The sequence below is a fragment of the Pseudochaenichthys georgianus genome, chromosome 16, assembly GCF_902827115.2.
Source record: "Pseudochaenichthys georgianus chromosome 16, fPseGeo1.2, whole genome shotgun sequence".
Classification (NCBI taxonomy): domain Eukaryota; kingdom Metazoa; phylum Chordata; class Actinopteri; order Perciformes; family Channichthyidae; genus Pseudochaenichthys; species Pseudochaenichthys georgianus.
The window spans coordinates 23,240,647-23,262,581 of record NC_047518.2 but is presented as its reverse complement, the minus strand read 5'-3'; the positions used below and the strand labels follow the sequence as shown (position 1 = coordinate 23,262,581).

Here is a 21,935-nt window from a genome sequence, read left to right as displayed (position 1 = left end):
TGCCATGTGTTTTAACTTTATTTGATTTGGTGTAAAACATTTAAAGTATTTTCATCCCTTCTGTGCAGAAAGCCACGAGTTCCAGCTTTCTATCACTAATGATGCACTGATCCGATATACTGGATTTGTATCAGCCGTGAAAAGTATTTTATGAGCAGATCGGGAAAGGACCATGACGTGATCTTACTCATACTGTTTCCTTTGCCATTGAAAAATAATCTGTTTCCGGTATTAGTTACATGCATTCAGTCACGCGGGACCACCCACTTTGGAGACACCCTGCCCTCATGTTACGTAACATCCCAGGCGGGAGTCAGGCTGCGTGCTGGTTCACTGTCCTACTTACTGGGACGCTTACATAAAACAAAGCAAACATTAATGTTATTAAACAGCTGTGTTTTTCTTTGACAAGCGAACAGTTCTGCTGCGGTAAAGGCAGTGATACCTCATCTTTTATAATCTTATTTTATTGACTTCACTCAGTGCATGAGGCGGTTTCTGCCTCTTTCGCAGCAGCAGAGAAGCATTAGTCGTGAGGCCACATGATCTGAGCGTCTGGTGGTCCTCATCGTAGCGGTGCTGTGGGTACGCACTGATGATGTCATAACCAGGGAGACCACCCCCTCTGTAATGCAAAAAATCTAAATGTCACATGCATGGATGTGTTAAGAGATGTTGTAAAGACAAGAAGATACTGTGTCAGTGCAGGAGGGCGAGGACTCACCTGTGTTTGTCCAGATACTGTCGCAGCTGGCCGATTGTTTCTGAGAAGCTCATTTTCAGTACGTAAGTATGATTCCCGTCTTCTGACTTCACTTTCATTGTGATGACATCACAGGGGGACCGAGGCCGATCGGAGCTGGAAGTCTGCAGTCTAGAGGGAAAAACAACCCGTTTAATATTCATCAGATGCAGGTCAACCCAGATGCAGTCCAAGGCATACAATTCCAAACCCACTTGATATAGCACTAGTGACCCAGACTGGCCTGAGGCTCCTCTACCAGGACGCTGACCTGACCTATTTTCCAATGCAGTGCATACAGTAATCTTGACAATCAGACGTTGCGGCTAAATCAGTATTTCAATCGGCCTTTACATCATGTAGTATGTTCTTGGATCTAGTAATCCCTTTAACCCCATAACATATTTGCCTTTTCTTAAGATGTATACATGATTGTAATGCCAACAAAATGTTCTAGACATATTACAAAAATGAATGTGCTTACATAATGGAGGACATCATTTTAAATACCTCTCTTTCATCGCTTGCAAGGCCGGCGTGTCTATGAGGATCATCGAGCTGCTGCTCCCAGCAGGAAATGAACCCTGGTGAGAGCACTTGTTAGATAATGATCATATTGACGTGAGTGTTCTTTCAGCATAAGCACAGCAGGTGAGAGTGCACTGTAGTGATTATATGTTAACCACACAAGATCGATAGCTGCTAACACTTTCTGTAGGTATCTTTGATGCTCACCTGCAGGGCGGCCCTCAGGGAGTCCCTGATATCAACCACACGGCCAGCCTTCACTACTGCCTTTGGTAACCTGCTCAGGAACTGATCCACACTCAACTTCTTGCCTGTGGTCAGAAGAAAACGGCGCATTTAGACTGAGGAGAGCCACCTCAGGTCTGTATTTGGTAGCATTGGTGTGATGTGTGCAGGACGGACCAGGTAACTGAGAGCTGACAGTATTGGATGTTTCATTTTTCTCCCCACGGACAGCCTGTCCTTCGCCTGGAAAATTATTCCACGGTAGCCTGGTGATAAAATCCTCATCTCGCCGGTCATTAACCTGCAAAAAAGTTGCAAATAGGCAACAAAAAGGAGCAGACTTTTGTCATCTCATAGAACAAAACCAAACCTTTAAAATAATTGGGATAATAATTGCTAGTGAATATAATTCTTAGCTGCAGTCCTTCACATTTTGCTTGCAATCAAATAAAAATAAACCTCAAAAGGCACACCGTCTGGAAATCTTTCTTGAAGCTCAGATGGAAAATATCCTTCCATCAGATCTTGCATGCACCGCTGCAAAGTCCAAAGATAAGAGGATCTGACTCACCAAAGAATCCAGGTTAAAATATCAAAATATCTTCTGAGCGACTTTATTTATAATCTAATCTAACCTGGGTGCTGCGCTCCTGGTACGAGCGGAAAGGACCGTCAAACATGACAATGCCGTTGCTGTAGAGACTCAGCTGAACAGGGTCCTTTTTTGCTAAGTGTGCCCCCGTGGATGTGGATTGAACGAAACACTCTCCCTCTCCTGCCAGGATGTTCAGCTCGTTGATCCTCTGCAGCACCAGGTCAACATTCATGTGGAAGCTCCTGACCACAGATGTGTCTTGCAGAGGAAAAACACCCAGCATGTTAGTAATAATTTCAGGTAGAAGGTATGGTGATATTTTAACTATTTGGAATGTAAATGTTAAGGAAGGAAATGTAAATATACCTGGCTGCCAGAGGCCTCGCTCTAAGTTATGTGGCTGCTCACTCTCTGCAGAGTCACTGCTCTCACCATCTCCCACCCAGATCAAACCATAGTCATTCAGAAAGCTCTGTAAGAATTTGTATCAGCATAATGTAATATGCTGTAATCAAAAATATTAACATATAACTGAAGGCTTTTATTAAATACACTTACATCCATTTCTTGCAATTGATTTTGCAGCTGTTGGCATCTTCTCTCAAGATCATCTCTGCCACAAGGATGAAGAGTACCCGCTAAAGCCATACATAAAAAAGCAACATGTAAATATGATCTTAATTTTATTTAGAAATTCTGGGAATATCGAATTTAGGTATTTTCCCTTTACCTGATTCTTTTATAAGCCTCTGATTTTTCTCCAACGCTGAAATCCTTTCATCCTTAAAGGAGACATTGGAAGAAAGAAGTTAGTCAGTTGGACATGTTTGAAAGATCTGTTTTGTAATGCTATTCCTCTGGAGGAGGTGTGTGTTTTCACCTTTCTCTCGATCTCCCGTGCCTGGCTCATCACTGTTTTCTCCAGCAGGCTCACCCGCTGCATCATGGCAGACATCAGCTCAAAGTCGCTTGGTGCACTACCTGTGAAAGCATCCTTTACACTCTTAAAACTTGTTTTTTAAATTAATATAGTTACCTGAAAGTGTAAATTTGAACAATGAATAAAAGACATGCTGTGGAACCAAAACTCTGTAATAGCTTTTACCTTTCTTTAATGGGGCTTTTGATTTTGAATTGGAGGCATCATTGGCTCCCGTGTGATAGGTCAAGGAAGGTTTGACATCCGAGGATTCATCGTCATCAGCCAAAGCTGTCTGAAATTCTGGACATAAAACAGACCCAAAACCAAAAAACATGAAGTCTATGATCAGCTTGTAAGAGTAGTGTGATAACCAGAGTTTTGTATAGGTACATTGACTCAATTACGTCATTGTCTAACAGTAATAAGAGCTAAAACATTTATTTGACTAATCGATTCATAAATGAGAGAACATTATTTCTTTAATAAAAGAAAATACCAACGTTTTCAGGGTGCTGACTTTTTCTTCTAATCAAATCATTTTACAGTGGGCTATTGTTATTACAGAATACTTCCTTACAACCTGGTGTACAGTTCTGCTTTGGTTACCTGTCAGTACAGTGTTATTATGCCTTTTATGTAACGATCAGATTTCACTTGAAACCTACCCTTTATGAGATTCCTCCTGAAAGGCACTTTTTGTCCTCCCCTGCAGGTGAAAGACAGTTTAATGTACACATGCTCTCTATGACCTCTTCACAGTAGCACACTTAAAGTGAACTATCGTTAGTTCTTCTTTGTTGTTTCACAGTAAATAAACGTATACCATTGCTCATTCTGAGGGCTGTGCAGTGGAGTGCGCCTCGTTTTCTTCAGCATCGACAAAGGTGAGCTCATTTTACCTGGTCAGGAACTGCAGGTAAACTCTTAACCCTAAATATCTCACACTTTCTCGAGTGCAGCCTCTTCACAATCCTGTCCGTTTTCACTTTGGAGTCCGTTACCATTAGCAACACAAAGCGGGCAGCTGATATTGTAGAATGAGGTAATATATATTTCATCCACTGGGGGCGCTGTTTAGATTTCACAATTACCTTTTATTGAATGGGGCTTTGTTGGGACAAAAGTTTGTTGGAACATGAAACTAACATCGATATATATAATAATTATACAACTTTCTGCATGTAAAGACCCAATGTCAGTGCATAAATGTGTCGGTTAAATTTGTATGACTGGTTAAGGATTGTCTTGCATGAAACAAGCACAACTTTGTGATCTAACATAAACATTTTAAGGGACAACATTTAATTATTCTCAAATGTATCAACTTATATGTAAACAATGTGAATAGCTGTCCTGATGCGTTCACGGTCCTCTGTTAGGTAACGTGTAGCCACTAGTGGGCCCGGTGCGGTGCCGCCATACTGTCCGGTTCAGCCCGCTGGCTGGAGTGATCGGGCATTCAGAGAGGATGCTGAGACCTGCCTGTCCCACCACACATACATCATTAACCCGGGGCTACTAAGCTCGTCCGGGCTATGGCTGCACCCATCGCACATTTCGACGAAGACTGGCCGATATTGGGTGATTTGAGCATGGTTTCAGACCAGCGGCTGCAGCTGCCGCAGAAAGGCCGAGTAGAGAGCGCCTCTGCGGGGGGAGCAGCGCCGCGGCTGCTCCTCCCGGGTGATGATGATATCCCCGATCTGCAGGACGGCAGCTTCTCCCCGGGGGAAACCGGTTCTTTCAGGTCTATGGAGGATCTTGTGAACGATTTTGACGATAAGTTATCAGTGTGCTTCCAGAATTTTAACGCCAATACAGACAGCATCGCTCCTGTGAGTGTGATAACAGAGGAGTCCCTGCTGGAGAAAGACGAGTGAGTGTTTTTGTTTCCGGCCTGTCCGCAGGCTAGTTGTTTATAATAATAATAATAATAATAATAAGTGGATCTTAAGGCTTTTACTCAACGCTGCAGGCTGCATTTTAAAAAGCATACAATGTTATGTTGTCTGCCATGGGATTTATTTTCTTAGATCAGGAGTATTACACATTGTTACACCGTGTAATAATGATGTAATGGGGCTCTAATGACAGCTAGACTGCCACCATCTTTTGTCAAGTCATCAAAACTCAGGCATAGGTCTGCTCTACCAGTGTAATAACAAACCCATTGCACATTGATCTTAACAGGTGCAATGATATTGGCATCTGCTCCTAAATGGCTTTCCAAACAGATATTTACCAATATGTATGTGTATTGGCTCTTATTTTTGATTTTGCAGCCGATATTTAAAATATAGCTCTTGTGTCTATTTTCCAGAAACACACTCAAATCAACTGAGGGAGCCAGTCAATTAATCGGTCAATTGATTGATAGGAAATTAATGTGTTGAGTGTTACATTGTTAAGTCATTTATCAGGAAACTGTTCGGGCATTTCAATATAAAGAAATAGTTTAAAAAATGGATATAAGCACACTGCCATTCCAAGGAAATTATTTGATGTGTGTAGAGTAAAAAAACAAAATATGTACTTTTTGTATATGTCACTAGCTTCAGGATTTAAATGTCATCATCAAAGGCATTTCAAATTGACAATTACTTTGTATTGGTCTGATTGTGGCACTTGTGGACGATGTCTAAAATAAGTTATGTAGTACACAGTACACAGTACATACATGCCCGTGCTAGAAATGTAGGTATGTGTTCCATAATAATAGAAAGTCTTGATAATAAAGAGATACTGGAGTTATTAAGTGCTCCAATAAAAGAGCAGTAGTTTGATCCAAGCCGATTATTCTTACTTATTTTTGCTGTCAGTATATTTACGTTTGCTATTAAATACATACATCCTTACTGTTAGTCCTTCCATAAAATGTTTCATACAAATAAAAAAAACACTAATGCAAAATGCATAAAGTATTTCCCATAATGCAATACAATCCCCTTGTACCTGGTAAAACCCCCAGTTTATACATTGTTGGAAGTCTGGGTGTTATTTTCTCCCTGTTATGAGTAAATCGATCTGTGATTTTGTCAGTATAATTTGGCTTTTTGGACTGACATGTTATTTATTTCCCCAAAGAATCTGGAAGGTTTTAACCAGTAACTATGGGCATGTGATGCCGGTGGATTGGAAACAGTCCCGAACATGCTCCCTCCACAAACCCTCATACAACCTGGAGGAGAAGCCTGTAAGTGACTCCCCCCCCCCCCCTCTCTCCCTTCTCTGTCCCACTTTCCCTTCGACACCAGCACTCCTACCCTCCCCAATCTCTTTTCTGTTTATCTCGCAAATCTCAAATATGTATTGTGCCAGGGTTTAGCGTTTCTGATGAAATTCCCTTGCCCTGTCCTTCCCGGCTAGAGAAAGACTGATGTCACGGTAGAGCTGTCGGACGATGAGGAGCTGAGGGAGCAGCTGGACATGCACTCCATCATCGTCTCCTCCCTTGCAGACGAGCCGCTTTTCACAGCCGAGCAAGTGAGTTATATGTAGTTTATCCCAGATGCAGCCACACTGTATCAAGTGTAGGAATACAGAGCTGCAGCTTAACATGGCTGAAAAGGAGATTTAATAACCGGTGAGTGCTGCCTCTCTGATGTGTGTGTCTTTGCTTTGTGCAGGTTATCGAGGAGATAGAGGAGATGATGCAGGACTCTCCTGACATGGAGGCAGGCCACAACCCCTCTCAGTCAGACCTCTCGATGCTCTCTCTGGACGTCCAGCGCTGCACCAGGAGCCCCAGCTACGAGTCCAGTGAGTGTCCATTTTGGGCTGAGAAACATCAGTAATATATATAATGAGACATGCTATTGTGGTCTGCTATAAGTACAAAGTAACCATTATGTTACAGCCTTTTATACCATACTGATGTCATTGTATCAGTATCATAGTACAAGCCACACTGTTACACTGGGTGACATGTTCCTTTATTGCAATAATCTAGGCACTGTGTTATTTTGACTCAATAACACAAACTCTGTCTTGCAGCATAAATACTCCCAAGCACATCCTGTATTTTCTATTAATCCGAAATAATCCACAACAAATACGGGGATATGGGAAATTGTTGAGAGATAAATGTACTCATTGTTGATTTTGGTCTTTTCATCGGATTTGTTGACAAAGCTAAAATAAAGCTTATCCTCTCGGGTCATAAAAATGTGATGGATTCATGATAGTGCGGTGTCATAAATTGCCCTGCGACCCTTAATCGTTCTATTTTTTGATGAATCATAAACAACAGCTGTTTTGTGTGTTTTCTCTTTGTTTGTTTGTGGTCCAGGAGTGAGGTCTCTGAGTGTTGCGGAGCTGAATGAACGTCTGGAGGAGACGGAGACGACCATCAGGATGTTCTCAGAGGAGCTGGTTCTGCAGCTGGCTCTCAGGGACGAGCTGGACTTTGAGAAGGAGGTGAAGAACAGCTTCATCTCAGTGCTCATTGATGTACAGAACCGACAGAAGGAGCATCGGGAGCTGCTGAAGAAGAAGAAGAAACTTAAAGCAGGAGCCGGGACGTCGCAGGGACACGCAGAGAAGAACCAGGGATCAGTGAGTGTTTTGCTCCTTCATAATCACGGGATGTCTTCAGTTTTTCTTTTCCAAACAAACTGTATTTTCCTGGAACCTTTTCCTTTCTTTTCTTTTTTACTTTGTCTTATATTTCTCTGCTTCACTTCCTTCCTCCTCAGCGCTTCAGCGTGGAGGGAATCTCCTCTGTCATTCAGAACAGCTTCCGGCAAACCTTTGGGAGCGGGTGCAGTGAAAGACAGGTTACTTTGCCTTTCTCTCTCAGCTGCTGAACTTTATCTTCCTGTTTTCTGCACAGAATATAAACACATTGATAGGAATCTCATCCAACAGAAACATCATCTACAGAAACTTTGTCTCATCTATTTGTCTTTCGCTCTGTTTTATGTTTCTTTACAGTATTTGACCACAGTCATCCCATACGAGAAAAAGGGACACCCACCCTCCCTTGGGGACCTCCAGATCCTGACAAAGAGTACGTTTCTTTATCTGCACCGGCAGTATTTGAATTTTAGTGGCTGTGATTGATCCATTCACTCCTTTGTTTCTGCTGCCTTGCAGTCCTACAAGCGATGAGAGACGACAGTGACAAGGTGCCCAGTCTCTTAACAGACTATATTCTTAAAGGTGAGCTTTTCTCGTTTGTATGTCTGCACTATAAATGATGTTGAGAATGACAAATGAATGTCACAACTAAAAAATGGTATACTTCATCTTTATTTTATCCATTTTATCACATGTTGTTATACAGATTGTGTTTCCTATATCTCAATAAAGAGTTTTAGTTTATTGCAAAAATCCCCAAATCATTAAAAAAAAAAAAAAAAGTCAAGTCTGCTTGTCGCAGTTGAAAGCAATAACTTCTATTAAACAGTTAATGTGGGAGCGTTGAAAGACACAGCAACATTTGACAGTTTGCAGCAACAAGGTTCCACTTTTATATGTTTGTTGTTGTCAAAAACAAACACATATTCATAGTGATACAATTAATATATAGACCTGGTATTTAAAAAGTCTGGCTGTTGACTCTGAGGTCCTAAATGTCACAGTGCTCAATTAGAATCCAGCCCTTTTTATGTTTTTATGTCATGAGAGGATAAACACAGGTACTTGATCAAAAATAATTATGATCCTGTTCTATTTAGTCTGTAACAGCCGTTGAAGTTATTCATTTGATCAATTACACCTGTAAAATGGCTGCTGTTAAAAGGGAATTTCTTAATATTCGGCTCTCAGAGTAACTAGAGTAACTTTATTGTGAAATTCGGTCCTTCAGTACTTCCTGCTGAAAACATTTGCCCTCCGTCTTTTATGTTTTCTTAGTCCTTCCTTTCACATATGTTCTGCTTTCATTCTTTCATGTTTTCTTTCTCTGCTTCTCATGACCTAACTTATCTCCGCCTCACCAGCTCTGGTGTGAGCGATGGATGCAGAGGTTTGTTTCACATGTGATGTGCACTGTTGTGGTTGTCTCACTCATATGGGGAGAGCGCCCCCTCTCTACCACTGAACTGTAGTGCAGTCTGACCCTGGTGTTGTCCTTTCCTTGTACCCCCCCCTCTCCACACAGTGACTGCTGCAGCATGGTTGATCCCTCTTAATGTCACAACCCACTGTCACACAAAATGTCGATTCACCCTGCAGTTCACATTTAAGACACAGTTTAATGATCATTAGCCACCTAGCATTGCTGTGATTTCAGGATGTTTCCTCACCCACCCTACTTCAGAAATAGGTCATCAGCACTAACTGGTGTCCTTACATTTAGATGTTCCTTTTGTTTTTCCTTTCTTTTTCTCCTACTTGTAATTTGTGCTGATCCCCCTCATGCTGAAGGTGCACTCCTGCTCCATCGTTCTAACATGAATCTCTCCTGTTATTACAGTGCTTTGCCCAACGTAGGCCAGAGGGACGGTGCCCAACGCTGGGGAGACTTGAGATAGTTTACCATGGCAACAAGAGGAAGAGGACTCATTGTATTTTTTGCAGACATGAAGCACACTTTAATTAGATCCTGCATGTTTTTACCTCAAGATGTCATTTTTTGTGTTCTTCTCTTCTTTATTTATTTTGTGTTGAGCATTGTGATTTTGCAAACCTCGTGTATTCCTGTCATTTTTACCTATTTTCAATGTTTGATTTTCCTGCACTCTGAAAGAGCATCTTCAAAATGTTAAATTATATAAGAAAAAAACCCAGATTAATATATGTGGGTTGTAAAAGCTGCTCCGTTTGTAACTGAGCTCTGCTTGCTGGTAATAAGCTATTCATAGGGCTTTGTATTTGTCTGAAGTGATTAACTGAGCAATGAACAAATGCACAAAGCATGTTGAAGTTGCAGTAATAAAGGTGCCTTTGAAGCATCATAACTGTAAAGCATAAACAGGAGATTGAAAAATATTCTTACAATCCCCATGAGGAAAGTATTACAGCTGCACATAAGAAAGTAGAGAGGTATGAGAGAACAGGAAAAAGATACAAACAAAAATAATGCAATAATTAAAAATATTACCTTTAAACAGGATGCATAAACATCATTTGCAAAACCACCATATGATTTATGCAGCCGACAAAGTGTTTATCTGCATTCATCTGAGTAGATCACTCCATACATCTTCATTGTATGGAAGATAAAGTGTTGAGGAAATGTTTGAACTGAAAATAACAAACTGACTAACTATGCATTTGAATTGTGACCCACACTGTCTGTACTTCCTAGACGCTGTCTGTAACTCTGAATCAGAGGCTGGAGCGTCGGCGTGCCTGCTGCGCACAGGGCAGCCTGTTATTGTGTTCTTTATATGTATAAACTGCCTTTGGTCTTTGCCTGAACTTTTGTACATTTTAAATGACTTATTTTCAATGAATGTGAAATGGCTGGACTACTTACAGAGCCTGCTTCATTGTTATTTATTTTGTAAATATTTTTGTTTCAAATATATTGATCAAAATCACACCCTCTTTGTCTTGGCTTATTTTATTCATGTTGCAAACCAGCAGATGAAACAAACAAATATTGATTTCACAACAGTCTTTCTTCATTATGTAAGTCTCTGCCTCGTGTCTGCTACACGTCATCAAGCTCACTGAGGGGATCCAGATGGGGGATGTGTTAAAAAAAACCTCAAAAACATCCAACCGCTGGCCTGTGGGAGCCTTAGGCAAACACACAACAGGACCTTTAACAGGAAAAGCCCATTTATATTAGCAGGCAACGATAAGAAGGCACAACTGTTTATAGCTCTGTATTTGTTGCACTCAAGTGGCACAGACAGATGCAGATCATTGATAAGGACATGATGAATATGTAAAAAATGTGACACCACAGCCACAGAGATAAGGCCCCGCTGCAAGTGATAGATGACCTACAAACATATGGAACCCGAGTCATGCTTCACAATCCATCTCCTTTAAGCGTTTCAAAAGCAACACAAACGTCTGTTAAAACATCTGTAAAACATTTGTTCTCTCTCAGATAAGATTTCCTCCTTCAACTCTGTCGCCACCCGGGGCTTGTAAAACACAACAGCCTTTGTCTGGCCAGCCCTCAGAGCTGCAAGGAGCTTTCCAAGTGTGCTGCTACACCAGAAACAGCTTCTCTACAGTGGAGTTAAAAGCATTTCTTCCAATATCATGGATACTCGAAGGGTTTGTCTGATGTTCTGCCTTCTCCTGCTGGCACACGGCACACTCCAGCAGACCTCCTCAAAGGAAAGAAACAGCAATAAAGGTAGGATAATAACTTGACTTTGAAAATAGTATCATAGTGTCCTTGTTAAAAACCATGAAGAACGTTTAGAGAACAACAAAACTGAACTAATATGTGTCATTTATACTGACTGAATGCATTATACTTTGGAATACATTTGGCATGTTCTTTTTTTGACCTCTTCAACAGACTCCGCAAACAGTGCTGCGATCGAGGAGCTGAAGAAACAGATCACTGAAATTGTTCAAGAGCTGAATTTGGTGAAAGAGCAGCAGGCTTTACAGACAGGTATTTCTCATGCAGATAAATGGTTAATGACTTGCATACCATTTTGGAAAATGCTCTGTTTATGAATCACAGCAGAAGAAATGCTTTTGTCCCACAGCTCAATAATATCAAGTATATTTCACAACATGTTGGATGTAACATAGAATAGACTATAACACTCTCCAGTGGTAGATCCCAAAATAGACAAGAATAACCCCTGATTTCCTCTTAAGTTTGTCTGCGAGGCACCAAAATCCAGGGCAAGTGTTTCCTGTCTGACCCGGTGAAGAAGAGCTTCCATGCAGCCAGCGAAGACTGCTTCTCCAAGGGAGGCAGTCTGAGCACTCCTCTGACAGGAGACGAGAACGAGCAGCTCTACCAGTACGTACGTCAGAGCATTGGCCCCGAGGAGCCCATCTGGCTGGGCGTCAATGACATGGTGACCGAGGGCCAGTGGTTGGACCAATCAGGCTCCAGCGTGCGCTTCAAGAACTGGGAGACAGAGATCACCCTGCAGCCGGACGGAGGGCGCAGCCAGAACTGTGGCCTCCTCGCCACCACGGCACACGGGAAGTGGTTTGATGAGAGCTGCCGAGCTGAAAAGGCTTCTGTGTGCGAGTTCAACATCGTCTGAGGGGCTGCTGTCTACTTTAATATCTCATCTGTGCAGATCAACATGTGTGTGAAGATCAAATGCTGCGCGCAGAAAGGAATAAAACAAGTATCAGGTGGTACATATATGCCATGCATTGAAAAGTAAAGTGCTGCATTTTCTTCTTCTTCACAGAGTGGTCTGGGATACAGCATGACATTGTATATACTCAGGGGCGGCGGGTACTAGGCTAGGGATGGCAATATTTTTGTCACTGCATCCTGGTAAAATAAAAATATAATTTATAATGTTTGTGTCCTTGACATTAACGCTGCTATGCAGCCACCTGTGCCCTGTACTACGAAGCCAGTTCAACATACCATGGATATGTTTGAGTTATCTTAACTAACCCTAACAAACGCGCTCTCGCTAAGCGGTCACGACGCTGGTTATCAACTCGGTAAATCAAGCCAGGGTTTCTCTCTCCAGCTGAGAGCGCATTAACTTGAAAGGGGCAGGGTTAGCTACATTTGACCAATCACAAACAGGGACAAGTATACTGACAGCGCAGCGTCATACTTCATTAATGAAAAGTAAACTAATATTAGACAAATATGAACTTTAAACATCCGTGATTTAAACATATAGCCTAAGTGCGACACGTCAGCGTCTTCTCTGAATACGGCTGTATTTCCTTTATCCTGTAATATGACTTGATAGATTTAAACTCCGCACACTGAGCTCTGATTGGTCACTGAGAGTTGATCTCTTTTCTATAGACGCCGGAGGCGGGCAGCGTCAGGTAAAAAAAAGTGATAGCCTTCCCAAACTGAGCCTCACGCGCCACCTATATGTATAAGCTCAATATTTTGTATACATCTACTAAACGTGTTATCAACTAATGTATTTAAGCATAATCAAGGTAAACACCACTGGATGGCTTTTCTCTATGTATTGTTATGTATTCTGATTATCAATGCAATTGATATTATTACTTAAGAGCAAACATTATGATTACCTTTTCTTATTTCTAGTTCTGAAAGTTAAAGAACTATATTCTTAATCTTTTGCTCATCAGAGGAAAATAACTGTCTATTACAATAGTTACTCTTTGATTTCATAGTTTTCTTCAACAGGAAGGTCCACATTGAAATAAAAATAATATATGTGGAAAGGAGGATTTACTGTTGGAAATATGTGCAGTGATCAACATTGAGTTTACTTCTGAAACATAGAGGTTTCCAGGTCCTACTTTTTTAGAAACATCTGTCCTAACTTAATGAGGACAATGACTTACTCCGTCTCCACCCAGCCCACACTTTTTCCATCCTGAAAACCTAGTTTCTGGCACTCTGAATAGTTTACTCATTGAAAGGAGGGTTACATCATGTCAACATGTTTAAACATCTCCACGGAGATGCACTGATGTCAGCAGCAGCGTGTCAGTATAAAGCATGTCCTCAGAGTACCTATTTTCATATTTACATGACTCTGGACCAAAGTGACCTCACATTCAGAGAGTTCTTGCATTGTTTTCTGGCAGAAGAAACTTTATATCCTCAGGACTGAGAATGATTTTATGGCAACTTTTTTCCCCTCTGCAGTTCACTTTCTGAACAGCTGGAGGCGATATGACTTCACAAAAAAAACATCTATTCAGTTTTTCCAAAAGCTTGATTGTAAAACTAATCCCATTATTCCTCAAATGAGACCAGCTAATATTCTGTCACCTTGACTAGCTTCATGTCAAAATAGAAACTCTAATGAAATACTTTAAAATGCTGTGTTATGGTTTTATATCCCGGTTAAAGTACAAATCTTTGAATTTTACAAAATGATTAACATGTACTGGACTGTGACGTGGTTAGGATTCAGTTTGCACCATGAACTTTTTAAAACAGATTGTTGTTCAACACTGAATAACTGAGACTACAGAACAACACATTAGTACCCACTCACACTTATGTTAAATTATACGCCTCACACAGTCTCTCTTTTTAAATCTACCTGTTATTAATGACACAATTCAGTCAAGCAACAATGTTGCTTCTTTGAAAGATGTAATTCTTTGTGTGTTTAATGATTTTAGTTTGGTATGAGAAGGGGTCTGTAGTCCTCAAAAGCCTTTTCCTAGTAATTGTTATTCATCAAGTAGCAAAACAGTCTCTTTTTTTTTAAGCTAGCAGCAGATCAGTCTTAAGATTCCTCAAAGCATGTGTTCAAAAAGGAACAAAAGGAATGTGCAAAAAGTTGAAAAAACCCCCAGTAAAATCCTAATCTGCATTTAAAGGTGAGTATTGACTTAACTTAAATTGTAATGATATATCCAGAAGGCAAAGAGCAGGGTAAAAAGCTTTGATAGTAAAAAGATACTCTATGCACATACACTGCTGTTGCAATCATCGGGCCATCATGTCGGGATGATGCCATAAAAATACAGGGTAACAATAATAGCAGTAGAGTCCTCTCTCGGTTCAATATTAAAAAGAACATTTCAGCATGTAAACAGCACACACATTTGCTCATGTAAAAACAACCCACAAATTGTACAAAATATCTCAAATAAAAAATGTTCATTGCCTAAAAGAAGCATATTTTCATAGTGGCATCGCTGGTACAAAGAGGATGATTGTGTACTGCCTTCATCTGAGATAAAACATCGTAACAAGCGGCAGGCGGGTTCAGCAGGGTAATTTGTGTGCCTGGCTTTGGTGCAAAACTACGCTCGAGAGAAAAAAAAACAAAGGCTTCTTGAGAGGCAGGTAATCACAAAGATGCCAGGGAATGAATATCTCAAAGGTCAAGAGAAACGCAGAAAGCTGAATCCAATCTCCTCCTCAGTTTCCTCCCTCTGGCTCCAGCCGCGGCCCCAGATTCGGAGAGTTTTCCTCTTCACTTGGGTCCTCAGTTTGGTAAATCACATTTTCCTGCATTGCTTTCACGTGACTCGGGGGCCGGATTGGAAGCGGAGGAGCCTGAAACTTCTCGTAAATCCCAACCGGTATGTCATCGTCTGCAGCTATTTTAGAGACCAATGGTTTCTGTGAGTCTGTCTGCCCCGAGAAGGGCGGGTGTGTGTCGAACTCTCCGTAGACGCCCATCTCTGCTCCCTTTCTCAGGAGGTGCGTGTAGACCAGGGTGTCCTCAATGGAGGCGTACACATGGGACTCGTTGTCTTCTCGTGTTTTTGGGAAGCCGTTTGGTCCTGGCAGGAAACTAGTGCCGTTTGGATTGTAGATGGATATTTCATGATCCAGCTTCTTTTTCTTCTTCCTGTTTGGCAGGGAAGACATTATGATCAGAACTTTAGAGTTAAATACTGCATCAAACTAACAGCCAACCATTTAAGTAAGAACATTTTAAATAAAGGGAGACATCTCAAGCAGATTGAAGTAAACATGAAGAACCGCTATTTCGCCACTATATTTATGAAATGCCTTGTGTGCAAGTGAGCAATTATAAAGACAACAAAATGTGCTTATTAATTGTGCATTATGACATTTCTAGAAAACAGCATGTAGCAGCACTCACCTAATCACCACACAGACCACTACCAGCACAATGACAAAAATAACCAGCAGGACAGCGACCACACTCAGGATGGTAGTCAGCAGCAGGTCTAAATGAGAGAAAACAAATCAGATACAAAAAAGTTTTATACTGATGCACTCTAAATGCAGTATACCCTATGTCCTTGTGATAGAAAATGTGATGTTGCTTATAAAAGAAGACTGATGATAAACCAATATTCATTAACTGGTTGTAATGTTGGCAAATTAGACTAAACTTGCGCTAACATGCTCAATAACACTAGCATGTTGATGTCAACGAATGTCATTGTTGACCATGTTCAGCATTCAGTTAGCATGCTGACTAATTGGCTAATTAGCACTGAACAGAAAGTACAGTTAAAGTTAATGGGAATATAGTTTTGCAGAGATTTGGTCATCAACCAAAGATGATGATTTTAAACCTGGAAAACCATTGATATCTGTACCAAATGTATATCAATTAATCTGATGGTTGTTGAGATAATTCAGCCAAAGGGGCTGACTGCTTGCATGGCTAAAAGTAGTACCTTAAAATGGAGAGATGCCTGTCTGAAGCATATAAAGACCCACTTGTTTTTTTAAAGTGTTAAGTAACACAAAACTAAGTTTCCTCTTACTCTTGCTCTTGTGCAGGGTGATCTTGGTGATGACGCTGAAGTCTCCTCTCTCAGGCATACAGTTCGACATGTTGAGGTAGAAGTTACCATTGACCGTGATCTCACTGTCTGCCTCTTCGTCCTCCCTGCGGCTATACTCCTCCTCCAGGCGGCCGACTCTCTGCACCCTGATGTTGGTGTGGCGGTTGCTGCACTTGGGCTGGCTCAGGTTGGCGAACATCAGGTGAGCCTCCATTCTCGGAGGAACAGAGACGATCCAGGAGACGGTGGAGTAAGACTTCATTCCTACAGGCCAGCCAGGAGTAGCCAAAAGGACAGGAGTGTCTCTCTTTGGAGACACAGTGAATATGTATCTTTCTGCATATCAAAGAAAAAGAGTATTAAATATCACTGAAAACTGCTTTTATTTATCTACATTTTATTTAAGCTGCTTGTTACCTGATATCTCCTCTTTGAAAAAGGCCTCCATCAGCACAGGCTTTGAAAGAGTCCTCAGTGATTTACCCCCCATCCCAGACACAGTGACGGTCATGTTGGTGTGGATTTGGACCTTCTGTATGGCTCCTGGGGTGCAGAAGTGTCCGATTGTAGTGCCGTGGTCTTCTGACAATTTAAAGATGATGCTGTTGTTGCACTGCTGCCCAGGTAGGGACTGCTTTAGGGGCCCGAAGGGAGAGGTGAGCTCCACAGTGCCGTGCTGAGGAGGACGGAGGGTCCAGGTCATGCTGCTCAGAGGGGCCAGGAGGCAGGGAGGCAGCACGGGCACCGACAGACGGGCAGGGGTCTTTGGGCAGTCTTTCAGTACACTACACTCTGACATGAAAGAGAGAGAGATAAACCTTTATTGCTCCCCGTAAGGAAATTCAGGTGTTTAAGCAGCAACAGGAACACAGGATAGCACAGGTAAGAGTTTACACAAGGATAAATACAAAATTAAGAATGTAAATAACAGTATAAATAAAATATCAACAATAGAATCAGTGAAGCTGTTTACATAGACAGTAAGAAGGGTTTAGAAATTAGAAATAATGTCTGCCTTCAAAAGCTCCAGCCTGAAAAGTGTCAACTCACCCAGATAACCAAACCAAAAAAAGTATTTTGGGGTGGAGACAGACACTTATCTTAAAAGTAAACTCAAACAGCATTCCACTGAACCCCTAAGGCCAAATTAAATGAGGTAGTTATTTTATTTAGGTAACTTAAAATTCAATGACATGTACAATATAACTGAGAAGACTATGAGGTTAACTACTTGCTGTATGTTAGACTTAATAATAATAATAATACATTTAATTTATATAGCGCTTCTCATCTGCCAAGACAAATCTTGAAGCGCTTCCATTATTTACTTGGACATCAGATCCAAATACTTCTCAATAACTAACTAACTTATAACAGAGGCACTGATGAAGACAAGGAGTCTATTTTTGTTTGTCGTGAGCCCAAAATGCTCAAAGAATACATTTAGAATATCATTTCACCTAAGGAGAGACAGCCTTGGTTTGTTCTGCATCACTTAATACCAAGCAAGACTTACTGGTTCCTGTTTGCAATACTTTGACATGCCCTACTAAAAAGAGCACATACTGGATCAACCATCAGAGCCATGCACCGCTTCCTTCTTCCATTGAAAAAGAAAAACGATAGCACATTTTGGGGTAGGGCATTATGTTATTTAGCCACAGAGAGATTGTTTTCAGCCTTGATCTATGTTGGGATATAATATATTAATCCAAATAGGGTGAGTTATAAAAACCTATTTTGCAGACCCCGAGAAGCCTCCACTGAACACTTAAATCAGGGTTTACCTATGGTTTTCGTGGCGGTGACCTGTACGTCTTCGGGAAGGCAGTCCTGGAAAGTGAGCTCACTCTTCGACGTGACCGTGATTTTCTCCTTAAGCACAGAGTTTACTCTCATCTGGCAGACAGAGGCCGGTCTCAACTTCTCGATGTGAAGAGAAAGGCCCCCCATTCTGCTCAGATCCACTTTACATGACACTACAGAATAAAGAAAAATCATAGATATTAGTATTACTCCCGTTTCCTTTTCCCTCACGCACAATCACACAAATGCAAATGTGTGGACATGTGCATTTCAAATCACAACCAAGTTGAACAGGAATTACAATTTCGATTTGACTGATGGAGTTCTATGTAATTCCCGGATCATTGTAGGAAGTGTTTCCCAATAATGAACCACTTATGTCATGACTCAGCGATGAGGCAATCTTAGAGCTCCCCTAACTTGACACCCTAGGGCTTGAATAAACACCACGAGGCCCACTCTCCACGTCACGTTTTGTTACTCATCCACAATAAGCCTGTGGATAAAGCATGGAAGATGTATTTGTCCTCTGACTGATAAAAGTTCACCCCTGTGGTAAAGATAATAACGAAATAGAAATTAAAGACTATTTATATTCAGTAGTCTCTTGCCTGCTATAACATGAAGAGGAGACTCTCCCAACACTTAACTCCCCGTTGCTCCTGGGCCCAAAAACTGCTTTCTTTTCAGTTATACATTGACAAACGAAAAGTTGATCAACACCATTTTTTTCTTTTTCAGGCATGCTACACTCGCTGAATCTAAGTCTAAACGTTGTCTCTTTTAACCGTCTTCCAACAGCTAAAGGACAAATGTGTCTCTTTAGCTTCAAATGCTCCCTGTTGGTAAGCAGGTAGTGTGTTTCTCTAGAGGCCTAATGTGATCAGAAAGCAGCTATGAGACGTGAGAGTTAACAGAAATGTTTGATTGGGGGCTTAAAAACGAAAGAAAAGGATAAAAAGGATAAAAGCGCTCCCTAGAGATGAAAAGTTGGGTTATAAAGAGTGGATTTGTCATTGCAAGCTAAATCTTTCAAATTATACATAGCCATTTGAACTACTGTTAATATATAAATAAATTATTAGAGCAGCTTTACTTTTCAGGTAAATCATTTTTTCCTCATAAAACTATCCTCAGAAAAAAAACCTAGATCTCAGTTCGCTTTATAGATATAGTGTATATACAAACAACATTCTTTAAGATATTCATTATGGACAAAAACTACTTTTCTCTGGCTCAAGGTCTATCTCCCACTCTCATAAATGTTTGGAACATATTACTTATTATTTTTAGAGGTAGAAAGAAATACATAACTACCGTGGCAGTGGTAAAAAGTCAAAACTGACGCACAAACCTGGTAATCCTGTTCTTGAAGACGACACCCTGAGGTTCAGCAACAGTCCAGGAGAAGCAGCACTTCTTATGTCCATCTCACAGTTCCTCAGCGTCAGGGTGAAGTCTCCCTGATTCTGTTCTGGCTGGGGGTCCGACAGACTCATCACCATCGCCCCTCTCCCTTTACTGTGGTACTCCACCGCTGTCTCCTTCTTCAGACAACGCGGCGTTGTGACATTTAAAAACTGAAGGGCCGTTCTGTGTTTTTCCGGTACTTGAAAGTACCACTGCATCACGTCGTCATCAGGAAAACTATCAGGGTAGTTTGGCGAGAGCAGCTCTAAGGACGAGGTCCCTTTTGGAATCATCACTGTAATTTTGGTGAGGGCTGTAAGAGAGAAAAATATACAAACTCAAGTATTGGACACATAAAGCATAAGAGATTATTCAGACTCCAAAATGTAAACTCACATTTGATTTCCTCCCCAACAGACACGTCAAACTGGCCATTTTGCAGCTTCTGTCCTGCTGGGACGTCCAGAGAAAAGCTACCTTGATTCAGAATCTGAGCACCGACAACAGGCCCCGTCCTGCAGTATTTCCCGACGGCCACATTTCCTGAAGTCTGGAAGGCCTGGAGATTGTAGCTGTGTCCATCTGGACATCTGTCAGAGGGATTTATCTGTCTTAGGCCCGTGTTGCTGAAGTCTATTTTAACTGCTTTTGGCGCAGAGGCCTTCAGGTTCCAGATGAACTTGCGATTAAAATCCAGCAAAGGAAGAGAGCCGGTGTCAGCCTGGATGATGTGGCCAGTGCACAACTTTGTGGTACATTCTGAGAGGAGATAGTCAAAAAATACATTGTTAGACCTGCAAGAAAATTAGATTTGCTTAAAATAAAATAATAATTTGAATTGGCTCTTTTACTGCAGTATTATATTTACCTATATTTCGCGCAATTTCCACGCTGAACACATCTTGAGGTCGAGAGCAGTCAAACTCCACAGAGACGGGAGTGTTGTCTTTTAACACAACGGATAAACCACATTGTCGTAGGCGTCCTGCCCAGGTGCAGACTTTGCAACCTTTGACCTGACTACTGCTGATGCTGAGAGTGGTGCCTCTGTCAGGGGTGATGGGCAGCTTTAGGACCCCTGGACAATAAAACAAATAGAAAATGTGATTAGGAGAAAAGGGAGGAGTGTATATACAGTAGAGACACTAGATGTAAACTGCTAATTACATGAAATATCACAATGAAATAACCACTTAGATGTAAATGAATATCATATTATAAAGATGTATTGATAATTGTTGAATACATGCTTCTATTAAGTGTTAACAAAGCCCTAATGACTAACTGTGTTGAGAGATGAGGCAGACGGCTTAGCTTCACTCCCTCTATGAGTAACATGGACTGTGCTGAGCAAACACAGCCATGTTCACACACAGCAGCACTTTGCATCAACTCTCTCTTGTCCCATATATCTTGCTTTACACTCTATTATGTCTCTTTATATAAATCTATTTCTGAAGTGGAAAAAATACAGACATGTTATTTAACCTGACACATGATGATGAGGTTTCTGTTGAAGAAACAGAAAAACCCACCAGTCACAACAATAGCTTCACAATGCCCTTCCTTTTTCATTTTGTCCTCATCCTGATCCTGCTATACAACTTAATTTACTGTGACACAACTAATCCTAGTCATTCTGGTTCCAACTATTAATCACCAGCCATATTACCAGTTATCACGCACAATAATAACAGCTTTGCCTTTGACATAGTTCATAATAAAGTTGATTGGGAATTAAATGTTTTCCCCCAAAGCTGTCCAATAGTCTGAGGATTTTCTGTCCTGCTAGTTAATAATTGAGCTGTAACTCACCTGAAACAGTAGCTGTGATGAAGGTGAGAAGAAAAAACCGAAGCGTGAATCTTGTTGATGACATGCTGTCCGAAACTGTTTTTCTATTAGATCCGGGGGTAAATCAGCGCACATCTGCGCATATTTCATTTCTTCTCCACGGTAGCGACCTTCATGCGCCACATTTTCGTTTTAGCTCAGCTTGTAGTTTACTCAACTGCTCCACTTCCTGTATGTGTGAGTGTGTCCGCAGCTGAAGCAACAGGTAATGGAAAGGCGTGGCTGAGTCAGCCATTTTGGCAGGTACAGAGTTGCATGCCTAACGTCATTAAAGAAAAACTCAACTAAAAAACCTCCTAAATCCCTACAGTTTAGTTATTTATTTTGAATATATTTCAAATATTGGTATTTGCAAAAAATATATATTCATAATAAATAATACAGTGCATGGATGAAACACATTACGCATTACTCAAGTAGGCTACTGTAGGCCTACTTATAATGTTTAGCCACTTGTAATTAAGTATTAATATTTTGTTCTGCTACTTTTACTCCACTACGTTGTGGAGACCTGTATAGTCCTATTTCACTTACATTAATTCAACAACTAGCTACTCTGCAAA

General features: G+C 41.0%; 4 protein-coding genes across 6 annotated transcripts; 2 read left to right on the top strand and 2 right to left on the bottom strand.

Moving 5' to 3' along the window:
• Positions 1-39: 39 nt before the first annotated feature.
• On the bottom strand, positions 40-3,998 carry ubxn11 (UBX domain protein 11). 2 transcript variants are annotated; one of them, XM_034102130.2, is made up of 14 exons: positions 3,836-3,998; positions 3,678-3,718; positions 3,196-3,312; positions 2,971-3,071; positions 2,821-2,872; positions 2,649-2,728; positions 2,457-2,562; positions 2,131-2,348; positions 1,955-2,032; positions 1,673-1,796; positions 1,478-1,581; positions 1,253-1,326; positions 725-874; positions 40-625 (listed from the first exon to the last, which is right to left on the bottom strand). In XM_034102130.2, exons 1-14 carry the CDS (start codon positions 3,904-3,906, stop codon positions 454-456), a joined length of 1,488 nt encoding a protein of 495 aa, XP_033958021.1. In that variant the 5' UTR covers positions 3,907-3,998; the 3' UTR covers positions 40-453. The 2 variants fall into 2 exon arrangements, with proteins under 2 accessions (XP_033958021.1, XP_033958022.1); XM_034102131.2 differs by having other exon boundaries at positions 513-641.
• Positions 3,999-4,418: 420 nt separating this feature from the next.
• fez2a (fasciculation and elongation protein zeta 2a) lies at positions 4,419-10,499 on the top strand. Of its 2 annotated transcripts, XM_034103488.2 has the most exons (9): positions 4,419-4,888; positions 6,097-6,205; positions 6,379-6,495; positions 6,639-6,771; positions 7,301-7,566; positions 7,707-7,787; positions 7,945-8,020; positions 8,107-8,172; positions 9,431-10,499. In XM_034103488.2, the coding sequence occupies exons 1-9, from the start codon at positions 4,548-4,550 to the stop codon at positions 9,445-9,447; spliced, it is 1,206 nt and encodes a 401-aa protein (XP_033959379.1). In that variant the 5' UTR covers positions 4,419-4,547; the 3' UTR covers positions 9,448-10,499. The 2 variants fall into 2 exon arrangements, with proteins under 2 accessions (XP_033959379.1, XP_033959380.1); XM_034103489.2 differs by lacking the exon at positions 7,707-7,787.
• Positions 10,500-10,580: 81 nt separating this feature from the next.
• clec3ba (C-type lectin domain family 3, member Ba) lies at positions 10,581-12,282 on the top strand. Its single transcript, XM_034103487.2, has 3 exons — positions 10,581-11,275; positions 11,444-11,542; positions 11,755-12,282. The coding sequence occupies exons 1-3, from the start codon at positions 11,179-11,181 to the stop codon at positions 12,153-12,155; spliced, it is 597 nt and encodes a 198-aa protein (XP_033959378.1). The 5' UTR covers positions 10,581-11,178; the 3' UTR covers positions 12,156-12,282.
• A 99-nt stretch (positions 12,283-12,381) lies between these two features.
• On the bottom strand, positions 12,382-21,566 carry cdcp1a (CUB domain containing protein 1a). Its single transcript, XM_034101664.2, has 9 exons — positions 21,334-21,566; positions 20,387-20,596; positions 19,915-20,277; positions 19,463-19,831; positions 18,090-18,281; positions 16,720-17,094; positions 16,282-16,638; positions 15,645-15,732; positions 12,382-15,386 (listed from the first exon to the last, which is right to left on the bottom strand). Exons 1-9 carry the CDS (start codon positions 21,395-21,397, stop codon positions 14,951-14,953), a joined length of 2,454 nt encoding a protein of 817 aa, XP_033957555.1. The 5' UTR covers positions 21,398-21,566; the 3' UTR covers positions 12,382-14,950.
• Positions 21,567-21,935: the final 369 nt, after the last annotated feature.

What these genes read in the sequence shown, in the direction of transcription:
- ubxn11 (XM_034102130.2), bottom strand. Translation starts at nt 3,906, where the DNA reads ATGAGCTCACCTTTGTCGATGCTGAAGAAAACGAGGCGCACTCCACTG. An exon ending in CAGGAGGAATCTCATAAAGG is followed by an intron (nt 3,313 to 3,677) that starts GTAGGTTTCAAG and finishes TTTTATGTCCAG; the next exon opens with AATTTCAGACAGCTTTGGCT. An exon ending in ATCAATTGCAAGAAATGGAT is followed by an intron (nt 2,563 to 2,648) that starts GTAAGTGTATTT and finishes AAATTCTTACAG; the next exon opens with AGCTTTCTGAATGACTATGG.
- fez2a (XM_034103488.2), top strand. Translation starts at nt 4,548, where the DNA reads ATGGCTGCACCCATCGCACATTTCGACGAAGACTGGCCGATATTGGGT. An exon ending in ACAACCTGGAGGAGAAGCCT is followed by an intron (nt 6,206 to 6,378) that starts GTAAGTGACTCC and finishes CTTCCCGGCTAG; the next exon opens with AGAAAGACTGATGTCACGGT. An exon ending in GCGGGTGCAGTGAAAGACAG is followed by an intron (nt 7,788 to 7,944) that starts GTTACTTTGCCT and finishes GTTTCTTTACAG; the next exon opens with TATTTGACCACAGTCATCCC.
- clec3ba (XM_034103487.2), top strand. Translation starts at nt 11,179, where the DNA reads ATGGATACTCGAAGGGTTTGTCTGATGTTCTGCCTTCTCCTGCTGGCA. An exon ending in GGAAAGAAACAGCAATAAAG is followed by an intron (nt 11,276 to 11,443) that starts GTAGGATAATAA and finishes CCTCTTCAACAG; the next exon opens with ACTCCGCAAACAGTGCTGCG. An exon ending in GCAGCAGGCTTTACAGACAG is followed by an intron (nt 11,543 to 11,754) that starts GTATTTCTCATG and finishes TTTCCTCTTAAG; the next exon opens with TTTGTCTGCGAGGCACCAAA.
- cdcp1a (XM_034101664.2), bottom strand. Translation starts at nt 21,397, where the DNA reads ATGTCATCAACAAGATTCACGCTTCGGTTTTTTCTTCTCACCTTCATC. An exon ending in TGTTGGGGAGGAAATCAAAT is followed by an intron (nt 19,832 to 19,914) that starts GTGAGTTTACAT and finishes TCTCTCTTACAG; the next exon opens with CCCTCACCAAAATTACAGTG. An exon ending in TTTCAAAGAGGAGATATCAG is followed by an intron (nt 16,639 to 16,719) that starts GTAACAAGCAGC and finishes TTTGATATGCAG; the next exon opens with AAAGATACATATTCACTGTG.